Genomic DNA, 13821 nt, shown 5'->3' on the forward strand with positions numbered 1-13821 from the left:
GTTGCTTGCCAATCTGTAGTACAGTAAATTTGTTTTGAAAAATTAAACTGGAATTCTCTGTTGGCACAGCTGTTCCTATATAAGGTATATTAATCATAGTATCCTCCCATTAACAGTGACAAATAGTGAACACTTCAGGGAGTATGAGAGCATGCTAAGAATGCAGTGTTATCCTCCAGATTAATTTCCCAAGCTCCAGAGGTTTGCAGTTCAGGGAGCAGCTGAGCCAGAAGTGTTTTCAGAATTAACCATCCATGATGGATTTTTCTTCTGAGCAATTTAATCAGCATAAAAACATACTAGAACGGAACGTTAAGTAAAGGACAGAGATGGTTTTCTGACTTATTTTGTGATGTTGAATATCCATAAGGCTATTACATAACTTTATACATACACTAAGCATCTTTCCACATAAAAATGCATCTTCTAATATTCATTCAGCAAATATAAATAATTCAAATTACAGACATATATAATTGCTGCCTCAAAGCCCACACAATTCTGTGCATTTGATAAAAGTTAAAACAAGTATTCCCATGTCAGTGATATATTATGATAATTCTGTTTCACGAGGGAATGATATATCATTACTAAAGAAAAAGGAATTGACATTGGTTTTGCCCACCTGATGACGTGTTTTTGTATTTTGGATACACTAAATGGCCTAAAAATCTAATTTTTATATGCCATACCACTACTTACAACTAGGACATTACATAAAAGGTGAGATGGTGAGATCACTTTAACTTCTCTTAAAAATCAAACTAATTCTACTGAATCAATTTTTGGTAGCCTGTGGTATCATTTATGACTCAGAATTCAGGCTATGGTCCTGAAGTACAGGACCTGGCCACACAGATGTGCTTTTGTAAGAAGCAGGAGTCTGGGGAGATTTCAGGTATGCATCTTCCTTTAGCATTCTATTGTTTGACTTAACTAATTTAATACCCTGGATACTAAAAATCAGTCATAGCACTCCTTCCTGCAGTCTTCTTTCTATACATATGGAACTTCACTATTCACCAGAGTTTATGAATTCACTTCAGCTATCAGAAATCTCAAAACTAGGTGCAACAATCCTAACTACTAACTACACTTCTGGTATTAGAGATCAATTACCTGGTAGCATTTACCCTTACCCCCACAGAGAATTAAACTTTTCCTACACTCAGCAGTAAGAAAAAAAAATTCAGATACTTTCTAAGAAGTACTTGAAAGACATTCTCAGAAGCACATGCTACAGTGGCATATACCTGTGTTTCTAAGAATACTAGGACCTAAATAGTGCTATTTAGAGATTTGATGACCTCCTCCCAATTATTCTATCTTACCTACTCAGACTGGGCTCTCTTTCTATTTAATAGAAAAAGTGTGAAAGCTTTCATTTCTGTTTCAAAGTATAAGTATTTCTGTTTCAAAGTATAAGTAACTTGGAAAAATATAGTTATTAAAATGTGTTTGATCCTGCACTTTGTGTAAATGAACTTACCTCACTACCCCCTGCCTTCATAGGAAGCAAAAGGGAAAGGAAATAAAGTAAAATAAAAATTAGCATTTATGAAAATAGACCTACTAAAAGATTTACCAATCTTAAACAATGTTAACTTCCTAAGTTAAAATGCATGCAGTTAACACACTGTGTTTCTGTTCTTCACAGAAAGTTCTCATTCCCTCCATTTGAAGTTTTAGGACCCAAAACTTTTGAACACAGAAGGCAATTGAATCCTTTCATCAACTTTGACACAATTTGAATTGGAGCCTAATTACCTTACTACAGAATTAATTTTCTTTATTATTCTATTTGAAAATGAAAACCACAACTCCATCAGTTTCAAGAAATTTGTTGAATGAAATACAAGAGTTTCCTTAAAAAAAAAACTAAAAAAAAAAAACTAAAAAAAAAAAAAAAAAACTGATCACAGCTTCCAAAGGAAAGAGTATATATAAAAATCCAAAATATTTATACCATGCCCATTTTTTCTTTTGTATTTCATAGAATCAAAGAATTTCCATACCAAATGTGTCCAATTAATCAACAGAAAGACAATTTTCACTTTAAACACAAGACTGGGAAACACAGCTTTATACATGTATGCATGCATTCTTTCCATACTGCAGGGAAAAGATGACACTAAAATCCCCACAGACAACAGACTCAATGAGGGCACCACAGATCTTCCAGCTTCACTGAGGAAAGTAGGCACACACTAACTTCACATTCTTGCAATAAGTTTCTGATCTGCTACTTCTTTATACCCTTCCTCCTAGTTAAACTGTGTTGTGTTTTCCTCACTTCTCTCTTTAGTACTAGTGTTCCTTAATCACTTTATTTCACATCTACTTTATCTGCTGGTCTAATTCTACTCTGTTCCCCAACATCTCCTCTCTTCTAAAGCATATGCCAGTGAACCAGGAAATACAACTAACTCCAAATCATGCAAAGAAATCAACTTCATTTTTGAAGGCTCATGAATAGAAACTGCAGAACCACTGTGGACAGAATTTTAAAAGGGAAGAAGTTATCTGGAGACAGAAACCATGCACAGAGCAATTAGACAAATTTGTCAAATCAGTTTGTTAGAAAAAAACAATTGTAAGCTGTCTTACAATATGCAGTTGTGTGGGTTCGTATCTACAGTGACACCACTAGCTATTTGTTGGTGCGTAAAAAGTTTCAAAAGAAGTAGATTATTAAAGAGCAGCAAATATCTCAAGAAACTCCCCAAACATAGTAAAATACATACATCATTTGGAGTCTCTTGTTCTCTCTGAATAAGAAGTACAGCCTAGTCCTTAATCATGACAACTGATAAGCGTTTTTTTCCTATAAAATATTTCCACTCTTTTTATATATCATTTTTAGATGTATATGCACATCAATATAATTATATTTTACTGTTAATCATCTTTTCGGATTGCTTTCTTGGCTAGAACTGTAATTTAGCAGTTACCTTTCATCTAAGGTTGGCTCCTTTTGTTGCAGATGAGGCTTAATTCCAAACATTGGTCTAATGTTTGTTGATAAGGCTTTGATGGTATAATTAATTTCATTTTCCCTTGTCACATCGCTGTCATAACCTAAAACAAAAAATCAAAGCAAGTAGTATCAAAACAAGATAAGATACAAAAAAAGGAATCATAATTTGTGCAGCTTTCAGTGAAGTACTGGACTACAAGAACAACTATGATATATCAATAACAAATGCACAAACAAGAGAAAGTAGCTGGGAATCATGAATATTCGTAATTAGAACTTTCTAAGAAATAAAACTCCCTAAAACATACATGGGGAAAGAATTATTAACAAAGATTCAAGGGACATTCAAAGCTACTCTGTTTCTGCTTGCTTGCCATTAACTCAGGGTCACGCCAAAGCATCTTGCTACATGACACCTGCTCTTAAATTCTGGAAGATTTAGCACCAGGCTGTCCTCTACTTGAGGATCCATTCATGAGGCTCTATCAAATAGTGTCCAAATCTAAACTGCTATAAATTTACTTTTCTATGTAGATTTTTTTAAAGTTAACTACAATAAAAACATTTTTAATTTTAAGGATGTCAAGAGACTTTTTATGAACTCTGTCTCAAAAGAGGAAATCAAATAGTTCATTATCATTTTCTTCACAACAGCTTATCAGTCTTTTCCTCAAAGAGAAGTTTTACTTAGTGTATTTACAGTGTCTTCACTATTTAAGATTACAGTAATTACATAAAATTGCTATTAATCAATTTTTATATAAGTAATAAACAGTTTTCTTGAAACAGCGTAATCCAGCCAATTTTATCAATTATTACTGACCTCCATCTTCTTCAGAATCTAGATCAGACTCTTCACTGTCACATTGCCTGGTATCCCGATGTCCTTCCATCTCATAAGTCCACAGCATTAAAGAGGTGTCTGCTCCTCCAACAGTGACCAACAAACTGTCATCATAGGTCCAACGAACATTTGTTACATGGGTACTGTGAGCAACATATCTCTTAAATTTTCCAAACTTTCCCTAAGGGAGAAGAAAGGGCACTGATCAAAAATAAACCAATCTTCTTGATAAAACAAAACTGAGTTGCAAGTACACCTCTGTCCAGTAACACAGTCTTAACTGTTTTTAGTTTATGCTTCATCTATTTTGCATTTGTATGTATCCCATGATTTACTGAGTTCCTCTTCTATAGAAAAGCTACTAAGTCTAACCAAGTTTCTACACCAAGCATGCAAGAATTTGTTTTGTAAAAAGAATCCAGCAATAAACACTGCATCGTGTTTCCAAGGAGAGAATATAATCTAGCAGATTAAGACTAAAATGCACAGGGAATATACTATATAATATAATATAATATACTATATTATATAATTCTTATACTGTCCCTTACACATTTGCCACTGTCAGTGACAGGACACTATGCGAGCTGTCTCTTTAGTCTGACCTGGAATGGTCATTCTCAGTAATAATTTACAGTTTAATGCACTGCAAATTTGTAATATTGAATGCCTTCCTTCAGTCATAAGGACAAAAGTTTAAAAGTACTATTTAGTTCTTAATGATCAATTTGTACACTTTTACAAATAGTTTGGAAAGGCAGCTTTATTAACCATTCTTCAACATGCACAGCTGAGGACTACTTACTTTAGCAGGGTATCGAAATAGCTTCACAAATCCAAAATCATCTCCTGTGGCTAATACTTTACTATCACTAGTGAGGCATGAAGCAGTTACATCTGTGACTTCACCAATTATTGGCCAGATTCCTTCACAGCAAGAGCCCAGAACACTTGTCCATGATGCCCAGCCAATCTTTTCTACCTAAAAAAACAACCTGTTTGAGTCAGAGCATGCTTCTTCCTATGCAGTTTCCTTCCATATCTGATTTCAAGAAAAAATACTTGCACTGAAAAATATGCCATCTAAAAGATAATAATTTGATATTAACTGCTAATTTTCTTCAGGATTTCATGTGAGAGCCATAAATTTATTTCTAATAACTTCCACAATCACTAGACACATATAAAACGTACCTGTCCTTTCAGACTAGAGAAAACAAGTTACATTTTTCAATGCTGCTTTTCAATCTCATAGAAACTATTATTTTGAAAATTATTAATTTTCATTCTCTACCCTCTAATAATGCTCTATGTCTGAGAAAACAAACAAATATTATAGCTGTATGCACTATAATATATAGTGCATACTATATAATATATAGTGCATACTACACTTGTCCATGCGTATTATGCATACTATACTACATTGTTACATAAAGACAGACACGATATCTTCCAAAGCAAGGTTAAGGGCTAAGTAACCTGCAGTAGGTTTTCTGAGGTGGTTAGGTACCAGAAGAAGCACACAGAAGTCCAGTGAGATTTTCACATGAGCACAAGTCAGAAACACGTATATTTCCCAAGAGAAGTGACAAATGCAACACCCCCTATGTAATTTCTCATTCCAATCACATTACCTAATTGTGTGAAAAAGGGCAACGGACAGCAAATACTTCAATAAAAGTTTTTTTCAATAGAACAGTTGTGGTTTTATACATCATTCTCCCTTACGTGTCATAGACTGCTGCATCAAAATTCCAAGTTGCAAACAAGGTAAGAAGACATTCTATTTCCTCACCTCCAAAGTAGGAATTGTCTGTTTTTTTCCACGAGGAGCTTCAAAAAACAGCTGCTCTTTAGCACCAGTGTTAACTTGCAAGAGCTTCCCTATAAAATAAATTACATATTGTACATTAATGTTCATTAGAACATTCCATTTATATATATTATAATTTATATATATATCTAATATCATTACACAATTATTTGTTTCTGTTCCTAAACTGGATGCATAAAAGACTGGAACTAGTAGAATGGTCTTCTGAAGATCCAAGTCAGTCCACCCCTTATATGCATGGCCACTCTGAAAACTGCTCTAATACATCACTTTACCCAATACTTTATGGTTATCCCATCAGATGGCAGACAAAATGAATTGGGTATAATACAGAGCTCATTTGTGACAAATGGCTGACTATTATGCATGTGCTTCATGGGCTTGAGGAACACACAAGCTGCTTGGCCGGCCAATGGCTGTTTCCAAGCAGCTGACTTCTGCTGGTCCTTCTTTTCTGAGGGAAATTCTCAGCAATGTTCCTGTCTTCCTTCTGTTTTCACAAATCTCAAAAGATGCTAACTTCTACCACTTTTCCAAATTAATTTTAAATTGGACAGTTACAAAGGTTATGTGGTGGAATAGAAGCAGGGACTAAGAGACTATATGATTGCACTGCTATGTTTCTGTATGAAATGGAACTGAAATTCGTACTTAAATTAATACTATATTAAGATCCAGGAATAAAGTAGAAACAACAGTCTTTATGTCATTTTGGACAATATTCAAGAACACATATTCCTGAGCTACATATGTATTTTGCAGTGTACTATTCAAGAGGCAAAGTCAAACAATAAATACAGAAGATGTAATAAATAAATAAAATCTTTAGAGATAATCCGTATTACTTCAAGTTGCACAACTTCTAAATAGTAGTAAAAATAGTGGTTTTGTATTTATTCACATGCTTTATCTTCATAAACTGAAGAATCAAATCTGTCAGTGACATAAATTCATGCTGTTGATGCAATTTACCATTTTAGTCTGTAATATAATCCACTTTCCAGGACGTTTTTACAATTCAGATGAATGCTACTTACCTCTTATGTCCCAGTCCATGTGCGTTATGTAACTGGAAGCTCCCTTGCATATTCCTACTCGTTTACTGCTCATTACATTGTAAATATCTACAAAGTTGTCACAGGATGCCACAGCTAAGTACTTTCCAGCCCCTAAAACACATCAGTAGAAACATGAGAAATAAGAAACTTAACTGGTCTGAATATTAAAAACAAGTGCTTTCTGGAATTCAGCTATATTCACCTCAGATTTCTTTCAAGTAAATTTGCTGACTTATACATCATTCCCAAGAGACTAATGTTGGTATCACAATCAAAATTTCAGTATAAAGTATATAACCATGACATTGGTACATCTGTAAACAATAAACTATTGGATGAAATTTTAAACATTTCTTGCACTCAAAGAGAGGAAAGGCTGAAGTAACCAGAAGGCAATATTGCATAAGAACTTGTATCTGTTATTTCCATCAAATTTTACCTACAGAATAATATTTTCACTGAAACAGTATTAATAGTTTAGGTCATAAATTTCAGTGCCTAAATATGAGCTGTACTGTTTGAAAAAACAAAACAAAACAAAACAAAAGGCTTCACTGGGATTGTTAAGAGAGGAAAAAGGGCTAGGGATGGAGAAAATTGCACCACAATTTTCCAACATATCAGTTTCGAGCCCCTTGATTAGCTAAAAGTAACCTAAGTGTAGAGCCAAATTTACACAGCTTAAAGTAGAATTCTTTTTTCAGTCCCTAGGGTGGCTGCTGGATGCTCATGATTTAAAATCTGACTGTTACATTTAGGAGGTTCCTATGAGCGAACCTATTCCATTAATCTCATCCTTAAATGATACTAATGTTTTTGTCAAAACATTAACATTAGTTGTCCTTACTTTTATTTGTTACACGTAAAAGAGTACTGTAGATCTCTACTTCCTTTAAAGGTTATAAAGCTTGTTTGAAGAATTTGTACATCAAAATCTCCATTTAAAGTCACTTACCAGGAGAAAAACGGATCTCTGAAATAACATCTTTCCTGTGCTGGAAGGAGACAAGATCCTCCAGGGTATCTGCATTAACTATTAAAAAACTTCCATCGTTGAGACCAACGGCTAATGCTTTTCCATCAGGAGAAAAGCAGCAACATCTACCTCCTGTGGTGAACACAGACATGTCATTCAGGTATGTGAATAATCCCTCTTTTTATTTTTCCAGTAATAAAGAAAAGCTGTTCTTCTAGTATATAGTCTAATGAAATATTATAGATGCTGCCAAGATCATTTCCAAGCTCTACTCCTGTAACAGTACATAGAAGCCATTGGTAAACAAGCACACGACTTCAGAATCTCCCATTAGATTTATTTGCATATTGATCAACATTTAACCTAAATAATAAGATTAACCACTGTCATCTATATATATATATATATATATTTAATTTTGCTCTCATTCTCAAGAGATCTGATGCCAGTCGTCTGTTACCATTTGCTCTACTAAGCAGAACACAGCTGGAAAAGACCTCCTGGACTCACAAAATCCAGTTGTTTGTTTCCACAGTCACTATGTCATATAATCCTTTCACTAAACATGTCTACATTCATTTGACAAACAGTTTAATTTCCAATCTAAATGCATTTACGATCAGCTTATTATATATTTGTTTCCATGCCAGAATCTTCCATTGGCATAAATATTTTTACCTTCTCCCCATGGAAAAACTTGTTGTTGGTAATCTTTTGTTCAGCTAAACTGACTATCAGACAAAGCTTCATATTCACTACCCTGTGGCTCCTCTTTGTCCAAGCTCAGCTTTCAGTTCAGTTCAACTCATCTGAACACAGATGAGAGGTGTACATCAAAAATACTCTGATTAGTCTCCTGTAAATTACATGGATACTTCAATATGTCCTGAAAAAAATATCTATTACAAATAGATTTCATCCTGTGTTCAGCTAGAACATTCTGAATCTTCCAAACCTCAGTTACTCCTCAGCTAAACAGACATCTTTCTTACAGTCATCAAGTCTTGCTTTTTAATTACGAAACAATATGCGACTTTATTACTGTAGTCTGCAATAGTATCCAGCTCTTTCTCTACAGTAAACAGGTGCTTTTTAAGATTGCCAAAACATTTCAAAATTTGTTTTTATCATCAAATTAGGTCATCACAGTCCTTACTTTTCTGCCAAAACTACTATTAAAAATATTAAGATTATTGGCTTTATAAGTCCAGCAGACTCCATCAACTTGAAACTTTTTTTTTCTAATCATTACCACCCCTGCTTGTGCCAGTTTATAGATTTTCTTACAATTAGTTCATCGATCCAGATCATTTTCAGCTAAGCTCCCCAGAAGGTGTGGTTCAGAATGCTTTACTGAACTGAAAACAGATGAAGCCTCTGTCTAGCAAAGCATACATATTCAAACCTGGATAAGGACAGTGTGGTCTAATGCTAAAAAGAGTCTCTATATGGTGTCATTTACAGAAGATTTTTCATCCAAAATAAAATTGTATTATATGGTATACAATAAGAATTTTATGACTGCTTTTCTCTTTCCTTGTCATTCCAGACTCTTCTAACATTCACAAAGAAGAACATGACTTCTGAAATTTCTTTCAAAATGAGAATTCTTAAAATGTCCCAATATGCTTGCAATATTACTGACAATATGGCAGATTCAAGTCACTGGCTCAACTTTTATTGTAAATTTATTGCCTTAAAGCTTATTTGCAATTGTAATGTATTAAGAATAGTATTAGAAAGAAATCTCTTATACAGATTTATTAGCTTAAGGGCTATATAACTTGTGAATACAGCAGCAATAAAGTAATCAAAGAAAAGAATATACTTGGTCTTGCTTTTACAAGAATCATAACACTAGTAAATAACAACTGAATTCAGTTAGATCTTTCTTCATACTAAGCATCTTACCCTTCTTCAATTTGCGAACAGCTAACATACAATGGCTAGGAGATAAATCCCATATTCTTAAGGTTTTGTCATCACTTACAGTGGCACAAATGGGTAAATGAGGATGAGTAGCTAGACCCCAAACTTCCCCCTCCATGTGACCCTGAAAAATACACAGTGAATCAGATGATTTTATATTTAAAACTGAAATAAGAAACAAGAGATTTAAGAGGTTAAAAAACAACAACAAACAACAGAATGAGAACATGCATTTACAGGATAATAAAGAAATGTCTAAATAGAACAGAACACCTGAAAAAAACTCCACCTTCCTACTTAAGTGCAAATTACAGTAGTCATTTATACCTGTGAAAACCTTTCTCTGAGAAATTATCTACACACACACACACACACACACCCCTAGAATTTTCCTTTTCCTAAATTACAGCATCAGGTTCTAATACATTCTGTAAAAGCTCCAATTGTTTACATATTGCATTGACCACTCACAAACTTGAAGATACAGAGACTTACATTTAAGTATGAAAGGAAATCGTATGATGACATATTTTGTAAAACAAAACAAAACAACCTGTTTTGTAGACAGGTTTAAGAAATGCTGTCTGCTTGGTATAGCAAAGAGAATTTTTTTTTTTAACGTAATTACAATGAGAAACTAAAAACAAACCTCAAAAGAGACAAAGAAGTAATTAATAGTCAAAACAAGTTAGTAAGAAATTTGGTGGAGGATCCATTGACTTACTTTATTTTTAGACTAAAACTATATTTCAGTTTATTTGACAGAATGAACTTGATGAACAAATTTCAACATGACATTCTGTGATCTGTTTTGCTCATGAAAAAGTCACAGTGCTTTATCGTAGCCTTAACAATGTATGAAATGACAGTAACTTGTTAACTTTAATAGTTACTAAAATGCTTGTTATTTCACAACAGTCTTTATCTGAAAAAATAAAACAGTATTTGTGATATGGAGTATCTAACACGTACCTGAACCAGAAGAGTTATTGGTCCACTTTTATCCACCTCCAATATCTCACCGTTCTTTGTGCCTACTAAAATATGACCATGTCCTAAAGATATGGCACGTATAGAAGGATTATCTTCTAAGAGGAGACCTAGAACATTAAAATATTATAAGACAGAAAATTTTCTTTTATGTCTTAAAGAGGATTTTTCACATGTACACATTACATTCTGATTGTAGTAAAGGATACTCAGTAGAAAACAAGCAAGAATGTAGTCCTGCATAGAAGAATTTATATGTTTGGACTCATTTAGGAGTATTTAGCAATTGCCCAACCAATGAAAGAACACACACTAGACATTCTTTCAAACTTCTAGTTTGAGATTTTTTTCCATAATAAAACCACTATATAAAGCAAATGCCACTAATCTTTCTTCTCAGGGTATTTCTGAAGTTTCATCAGCCTCACTCACTGACTGAAAAAACTTATCTTACTGAAAAAATATGCATGTGAAATATCAGCTATATCACTATCTTTACATCCAGCATTTATGGTACTTTTAGACATAGCATTTCATTGAACAGATAGGAGAATGAGAAAAGCAGTAACAGAATGTTTTAGTTAATGGGTGTTCCACTCATGATTTCTGAAAATTAAATCATATATTTTAAAACACAGAAAATACAAATTTAATAGATTAGTGGAGGACGGACATGGGACACACAACAGGACATGACCTTATTTCCAGAACATCAAATAGGGAAAACCATAAATCAACACTAAGAGCAAGAACAAGTTAAAGGAATAGGAATTAAAGAATTCTTAAATCATTTCAACACACATATGCAATTACAGAAAATTAAGTCATAAAATTCATAAAACATACTAATCCCTTACCAAACTAACCACAATTCTAAATTCCATTCCTTTTGTAGACTCCTCCAAAACAAAAAAGATCAGAAAAGGTTACTTCATAATTAGAAACATAATAACATAATAGGCTTTATGGTCATCACTTTAAAAAAATCAGCTGGGAGGTAACAGACTCAAAGTTAAATCAATTAATTCACACAGATAGTAGGGTAAATAGGACATAAGGAAGTAGACTTTAGACATGAGGAAATGGTCTCAAGTTACTCCAGTGGAGATTTAGATTGGATATCATGAAAGTCTTCACAGAAATTTTAGTTAGGCATTGGAACGGGCTGCCCTGGGAACTGATTAAGACACCATTCCTGGAGGTTTTTAAGAGATATGTGGATATGGCGCTTAGAGACATGGTTTAGTGGGGGACTTGGTATAGTTAGGTTGATGGTTGGAAGTCATGGTCTTAAGTTTTTTCCAACCTAAATGATTCTATCGTTCTAAATATTAAGATCCGTCCCCACCAAATGTGCAAACAAACACTACAGCATGCCATGCCTCAACAACAGAAATATGACTTATTCAGAATCAGAAAAGCTTTAAAAATATTAATTTTTAGTATTTGTTATGTTAAATGTGGATCTTACCTGACTGGGTAAAGCAATTCCACAGAAAAAAAAAGTTTTCTAAAGAAAGTATTTTAAATAAAATCAAAATGAGGAAAAAGTCTGCTGTGTTACCTTTAGACCCAGGAGCCAAAGCAGCCCTTTTGATGGCATATGTTTTGAGACAACGTTCAAAGGTATCGTCCCAGAGAGCTACTACCCCGTCCTTTCCTCCAGTGACAAATCCCTGGAAAAAAAAAAATCCACAAGTTAGAATCACTGATCATCTTTCCTTAATATTTCAGAACCAACAGATTACTACAGCATACAAACTCACGTTGTTATGCAAGTTCTGAAGGTTTCATTGTAAACAAGTTTCATGATTTTCTAGTTAGTCTCACTCTTCTGAGTTACCAACTGAGCATAAGACAACTAAGTCTCTAAACTTCTGCTATGCAAACTTAACTTCATGCAAATCATCACATAATAACAAATATGGCAGGTCAACATAGTCTGACAGAACAATCCTCCCTACATTCAGATGGTGAACTTGTAATTCTTTCTGGCTTGACAAAGAGGTAGCTGGAACAGGAAAATGAAATTATGTCATAGCAAAACACTTTTATTTGGGTCTACATTAGTTATGTTGTATCCTAGCAGTTAACTTACTTTTTCTAATGCATGCATGCTGAACACAGGACCATCATGTGCCTTGACAGTTTTTATCAGAAACACATCTCTCCAGATACAGACATCCCCTGTGGAAGTTCCAGAGAATGCCATCTCTTCAGTCCAGCCATATACTGCACACATCATTGTATCAGTTCTTCCCATTGCACCTATGCAGCCCTTTCTCCCAATTAGTCCTCCCCCTGGTTTAAAAGAAAAACAAGTCATCAAGAGTTTGCTTGTTATTTTATTTCCCCAAAGCTATGTAACTTTACCCAGAGCAACAGATCTTTCTCATCTAGGTAACCATATCCTCTATAAAGCAAGCCTAACAAAATAGACTTTTTGTTCTATTTGATAAAATGTTACTTCTAACTTACTACTTGAATCTAGTTTTGAATATGTACATACATGAACACAGACATAGAACAAAGAGAAAGTACATTTGGAAACCTCACCTATAAACATAAAAAAATAGTAACTACCACAGTTCAAAGAACTCCCTCATAAAATGCACTTGAAAAAATTGTTTACACCTTGACATCTCATCCTTTTCATGATATGTTTTCAGGAATTTTAATTTTAAGGTTTGATGTATTGACCTCTGTATGATTGAAACATTGCAGTTATATGAACTTTAAAATTCTATAAAATACCATTATCTCAAGTAATGATATGTATGATACCTAGTAACTTCTGGCTAGAAGGCTGGATTCAGATTTTCATAAGCCTTCAAGAAACTTCATGTAGTATAAAAACAGAAGCTGCTCAGGATATGATGCTTTGTACCATTCTCATGCTTACAGAGGCAAGGTCTCAAACTCTTTGCTATCACTTGGCACTGATGAAAGCATAAGTCCTAAGTATACAATTTGGTGTCACTTCTCATATCAAGTGCACCTGTTATAGTGCAGACTTCACAGACTTTGCATTTGTTAAGGTGCACTGATCCTCTATTCCACACATTAATGCTGTTAAGTGTGTTTCACAGTGACTACCTTGCCAATGGTTCACAGAGATGGGTGGCACTACTCAAGAAATTTGTTTCCTGCTGACTGAGCAATGCCCTAAAACCAAGTGGGCATTTTAATTAATTTCTTTTTTATTCAAAA

The 13821-nt window shown here is 33.9% G+C and overlaps 1 protein-coding gene across 2 annotated transcripts in view; it reads right to left on the minus strand.

Annotated features, from left to right (window-relative positions):
• The window catches only part of EML5 (EMAP like 5), a gene marked incomplete at its 5' end in the record, with an annotated part of 100225 nt that overhangs the window by 25411 nt on the left and 60993 nt on the right, over positions 1-13821 (minus strand). For both annotated transcript variants that reach the window (XM_084286969.1, XM_084286968.1), the window contains 10 exons: positions 2952-3078; positions 3801-4002; positions 4627-4803; positions 5620-5708; positions 6696-6827; positions 7672-7824; positions 9604-9745; positions 10594-10721; positions 12176-12287; positions 12710-12912. In XM_084286969.1, the coding sequence (XP_084143095.1) occupies positions 2952-3078; positions 3801-4002; positions 4627-4803; positions 5620-5708; positions 6696-6827; positions 7672-7824; positions 9604-9745; positions 10594-10721; positions 12176-12287; positions 12710-12912 (1465 nt within the window). The remainder of the gene's footprint in view (positions 1-2951; positions 3079-3800; positions 4003-4626; positions 4804-5619; positions 5709-6695; positions 6828-7671; positions 7825-9603; positions 9746-10593; positions 10722-12175; positions 12288-12709; positions 12913-13821) is intronic.

This window comes from Netta rufina, assembly GCF_964035555.1.
Source record: "Netta rufina genome assembly, chromosome: 5".
NCBI lineage: Eukaryota > Metazoa > Chordata > Aves > Anseriformes > Anatidae > Netta > Netta rufina.